Source organism: Lolium rigidum, chromosome 3 (genome assembly GCF_022539505.1).
Source record: "Lolium rigidum isolate FL_2022 chromosome 3, APGP_CSIRO_Lrig_0.1, whole genome shotgun sequence".
NCBI lineage: Eukaryota > Viridiplantae > Streptophyta > Magnoliopsida > Poales > Poaceae > Lolium > Lolium rigidum.
This window is the reverse complement of record NC_061510.1, coordinates 328,544,780-328,549,388: the sequence shown is the minus strand read 5'-3', so window position 1 is coordinate 328,549,388 and position 4,609 is coordinate 328,544,780. Positions and strand designations below refer to the sequence as shown.

The following is a 4,609-nucleotide window of genomic DNA, read 5'->3' as shown; positions in this document are numbered from 1 at the left end:
TCTCCTCCGTCTCCCCGCTCCCCGCTCACTCTGCAACGACGAGGATGGTCTCCATCCATGCGCCGCCGCCGACCCTGTCCTGGGCCAGAATGCTGGCCTGTGTCCTCTTCTGGGCCTCAATCCCCATACGACGCCCATCCCAAGGCCCAACTCCACGCTCCTCCCGCTCGTTAAATTTCCCCCTCTTCTCCTCCCCCTTCCCTGCTTCCCCTGTTTCGCGATCGCCCGCTTCGTCTCCGACTCCGAGCTCCACCTCGCACCGCCTTCTCCCGCACTCCGCTCCACGCGCAGGTAGCCCACGCGCCCCACCCACAACAACAACTATCTTCTTCTTCTTCTTCTTCTTCTTCTTCTCGCAATTCACAAGCACTTCTTTGCTCTGAAGCAGGCGGAGGGATTGGGCAACAAGAAGCACCTCCTTCTCGTTGCAGGCTTCTCCCACCACCAACAAGGGCACCGCGCCGTCAAGGACCAAGAAGGGGCACCGCAGGAAGGCGCCAAGGGCCAACAAGGACTAGAAGAAGAAGAAGAAGCGTCGACGGCCAACAAGGCCGCGGCAGCAGGTAGCGCACGCACGCAGCCAAGAAACCAAGAACACTTTTCCTGTTTTCTCTAGAACAGCATTCTTCTTGCTCTAGAAATTTGACACTTCTTGCCTCTTATTCTGCAAGAAGAAGAGGAAGAAGAAGGCGTCTCCGACCTCCAAGAAGCTACCCGCAACGACCCCTCCCCGCTCCAGCAAGTGCAGCCGGAGCTGCGGATTCCGACCATGCTGACTTCCCTGTCGGCCTTTGTCCAGGAGTTGTTCCGCCTACTGCAGATGCCGACCATGCCGGCCTGGCTGTCGGCCTTTTTCCAGCGGTCCCGGACCGACGACGCCCCCGTCCCCGTCCCCGTCGTCGTCGTGCCTGCAAGGAAGAAGAAGCGAGGTTTCCAATCGTACATGTACGCGCATCGTCGGCCGAGCGACGCAGAGCTTGCTCGGAACCAAGAAGCAGCAGATCGTATTCTCCCTCCAGGTCCTACTATCGAAAAGGTAAGTTGCAACTGCTGGCAATCTTGCATTTTCGGTTTCCATCGCTGGAATGGTCGTCTCTGTTGCACTTCTTCCTCTACTATCACTTTCACTTGCAAAATATAATATAATTGACCAGCGTCAGTTTCTTGTTCGGCTGATTGATGAAACAATTCACCTCTCACTTATCTCACTGAACCTGACTGACATTGTATGGCTGCAAAACCCATACAAAATAGGAGTCGGCATGGCACTGTTTGTTAACCATTTCTGTTATTGACTGGTGGATATGTTTCAGTTGCTGGCAGCACATAATGTCAGTATGAATTAACTAATGCCATTTGAATTGCAGAATTCCACCGTACCTCCTTGTTTTCTCTTCCCTCAACTTAAGGATTTTAGTCTAAGACATGCAACAACTGCATAGCCTGTATAACAGGGGTTGACGTGTTCATGTCAATTTTTCCAATCTAGAAACCATGAAACTTCATTCTGTTTAGTTATTATTTGTAAGCACCAACTACAGCAATGGATGACTAATACCTACCAAACAAAAATGTTTAAACTTTAACTAACCTGGCACATCACCTCAGTCTATATGATGAATAGCTTACATCGGAAACCTGAACTAAATATAATTTGATTTGATCAATGTAGTGTTTCTGAATTGTAGGCGATAAAAATATTCTGCATTTTCCTTGATTTATTAATGCATTTATGAAACATGATTATACACAGGAAGAGATTGGTAATGCACATGCTCTTCTCTCAGTATATTCTATAATATACAAACAATCAAGGCATACATGGACTATACATAGTACAATGTGTGCTTGAAAGTGGGTTTCTTTTACCATCTTAATCTAGTTTAGAGGAGTTCCTTGAAGTTTAGCAAAAACATTGCATTATATTAGTCATTTCAGTAGGAGTGGATATGCCAAAATAAGAGTTCTACAGTTACATATCATGAAGTTAAGGTGGTTCATATATCTTTGGGGTTTGATAGCCGAGGTATAGAATTTACAAATATAAAACAGGGGATATGGGATTCCATAGTTGCATCTCCGAAAATTAGATATTCCTTTTTCTCTAGCAGTACACTGCGAAGAAAAATCTGTACCATATCTAGAATTTAAACCCTTAATGTAGATATTGTCTTTCTGTATCTTCTGTCCCTTCTTGCCCGACATGAATTTCTTTGCAATGGTTTTTTCCTTAGTAGTATGTGAGCTTATTTTCCTTGCAGTCACTTTTAAAATCATATCTCACCCTAACCTATGCACGTTTACATTGAAAACAGATCCTTGCAAAGGATGCACAAGTTCTTGATCCGTATGAGCAGAAGGTCATTCACACTGAATATGTCACCATGAGACCCAAGAGTGGATCTGAGTGGGATTTTTGTTCCGCCTGCTATTTTGGGGACTGCAAAAAACTCAGACAACACAAAGACGCTGTGAGTATTGCTCAACATAGTACTGTTAAGTTCCCCAGTATGTTAGAATTAAGCACATTCCTGATTCGTCTCTAATTAATTGAACCTTTTATGACCAGCTGGGGAATCATTTTGATACCAAGCACGATGATGGTGGAGCATGGGACAGGTGCCAAGTGTGTCAGGCCGTGTTTTACACTCAGCAGCTTAAATGCCACTATAAGTATTGCCACCCGCACATTGCATTTGGTTAGGTATGATATGGAAATATGTTTCCTTTGTTTTTGTGTATGTGCCTGCTATGGATATTTCAACAAAATGTCTAGTTAATTCCTTCATTAGCATAATGTATTCAGCTCCGTGCACACCACATTTTGTTTGAACTTGGGTTCATAGCTCTGTGCACACCACATTTTGTTTGAACTTGAGCTCTTATTAAGAAACAGGGTATGAGGGAACCATACAAACATTCATGGTCAGACCACGCAGTTGGTTAGTTATGATACGACAACATGTTTTCCTTTGTCTTTGTGTGTGCCTGTTATGATATTTCAAGAAAATGTCAAGTTAATTTAGACCCAATTCCTTCATTAGCATAATGTGTTCAGCTCTGTGCACACCACATTTTGTTTGAACTTGGGCTCATATTGACCACGTAGGGAGGCTCTGCGCTGTCTGAGGTTTTGATCAGGAGAATGCAGTCTCCTTCCAATGCTTTTTTGTGTTTTCACAAAAATAGGGTAAACAGGCTGTTTCCTTTAGGGTCAATCAGAAGTTCCATGTCTCTAGCATCTTGCACCCAGATAAGGTAGGATTGCAAAATACAAGATGAGTGTTCTCCAATCCTGCTTTTACCGTCGCCAAAAAGAATGTTACTATTAATTAGGTGCCACGTGGGCTACCATAGTAGCAGTAATTTAACTCTCATCTCTTCCTTTACCTGACTTGGTAAGACTAGTGCCATGTCCAGTAAATCGAAAAGCATGTTCATCAGGGAGGGACCAATCTTTGTGGATCTTCTGTCTAAGATTTTCCACTGCTGGATTGGTTTAAGTTTTACACGGTTAAATACTTTGATTTTGTTATGAATGCAGATGAGAACTTTATAGTCAATTTTTTTGAAGTTAGCTCAGTCAAGTTTTCTTATCTTTGTCATCGCCTGAAGTTTCTGCGTGTTTGAAAACTAAGCGTGCATGTTCTTCATTTTTTTCCAGGGATTTGAAGCAGGTCTCATCATGATCATGCACGTGTCTCAATCAGGAGAAGGCGTTTACAGTGGCTGGTGGTAGAGAAAAGCACATGTTCTCCTAAAACAGCCCGTCATTTTCTCGGAGATGATTTGTACATCAGGATGTTTCACCTTTTGGTTTTTCGTTTTCTCATCTAAGATCTAGGAGAAGAGATAATCTCATATTCATTAGGTTATCGTACAAATTTGTGATAATTGTCCAAAACATCATTCCCAGTACTTCATTGCTCAAGCAGCACACCTCCTGGCGTGAAGTTTATATCATGGCAATTCTCTTTGATGAGTAATAGGGCAAGTCTAATGAACCTTCATAAAGATTCTTTAATTCAGTTTGCATATGAGCAATGTAGTGGGCCTGATCAATTTGCATAAAGATTATGTCATTTCAGTTCTCGCTGATGAGCAACTGTGTATGCCTTGTCTGTCTTGGAATTGAGAGCTTGAATGATTATTGTTTTGTGACAGTTTTGAGAAACATCAACTGTGTGAGGTAAAAAAAAAAAGCACAATCTTCACTAATCCGGAGTAATATGAACTTTTGGTGACTTTGAGCACCAAGGTTGCGCCCGGCGGAGCTGTAGTGCCCTGGAACAGCATCCGGTAGCGCCACTTCCATCTGAACTCGTCCGCGGTGTCCTTGCTAGTGCAGGGCATCGCAAGCATGGCCGTGTTGACCGAGAGTTCGCCGGCCGAGCGACGTCCCTACCCATCTGTTATTTGCCAGGCTATCATGCACTGATCGCTTCCTCCAGAGTTTTAAATAGCCGGCTATTGGAAACAGCGGCAGATGTTTTGGCAGCTATACAAGGCAATAGTCCAGCTATAGCCGGCTATACATTTAGCGGTTTTGCTAATAATTCATTGAAAAAAATCAAAATCTGGGCAGCACATACCCATATATACCTGTCTA

The 4,609-nt window shown here is 43.8% G+C and overlaps 1 protein-coding gene across 1 annotated transcript; it reads left to right on the top strand.

Annotated features, from left to right (window-relative positions):
* The first annotated feature begins 262 nt into the window (after positions 1-262).
* LOC124700028 lies at positions 263-4,150 on the top strand. Its single transcript, XM_047232231.1, has 6 exons — positions 263-291; positions 386-563; positions 672-1,036; positions 2,316-2,471; positions 2,570-2,704; positions 3,665-4,150. Exons 3-5 carry the CDS (start codon positions 770-772, stop codon positions 2,702-2,704), a joined length of 558 nt encoding a protein of 185 aa, XP_047088187.1. The 5' UTR covers positions 263-291; positions 386-563; positions 672-769; the 3' UTR covers positions 3,665-4,150.
* Positions 4,151-4,609: the final 459 nt, after the last annotated feature.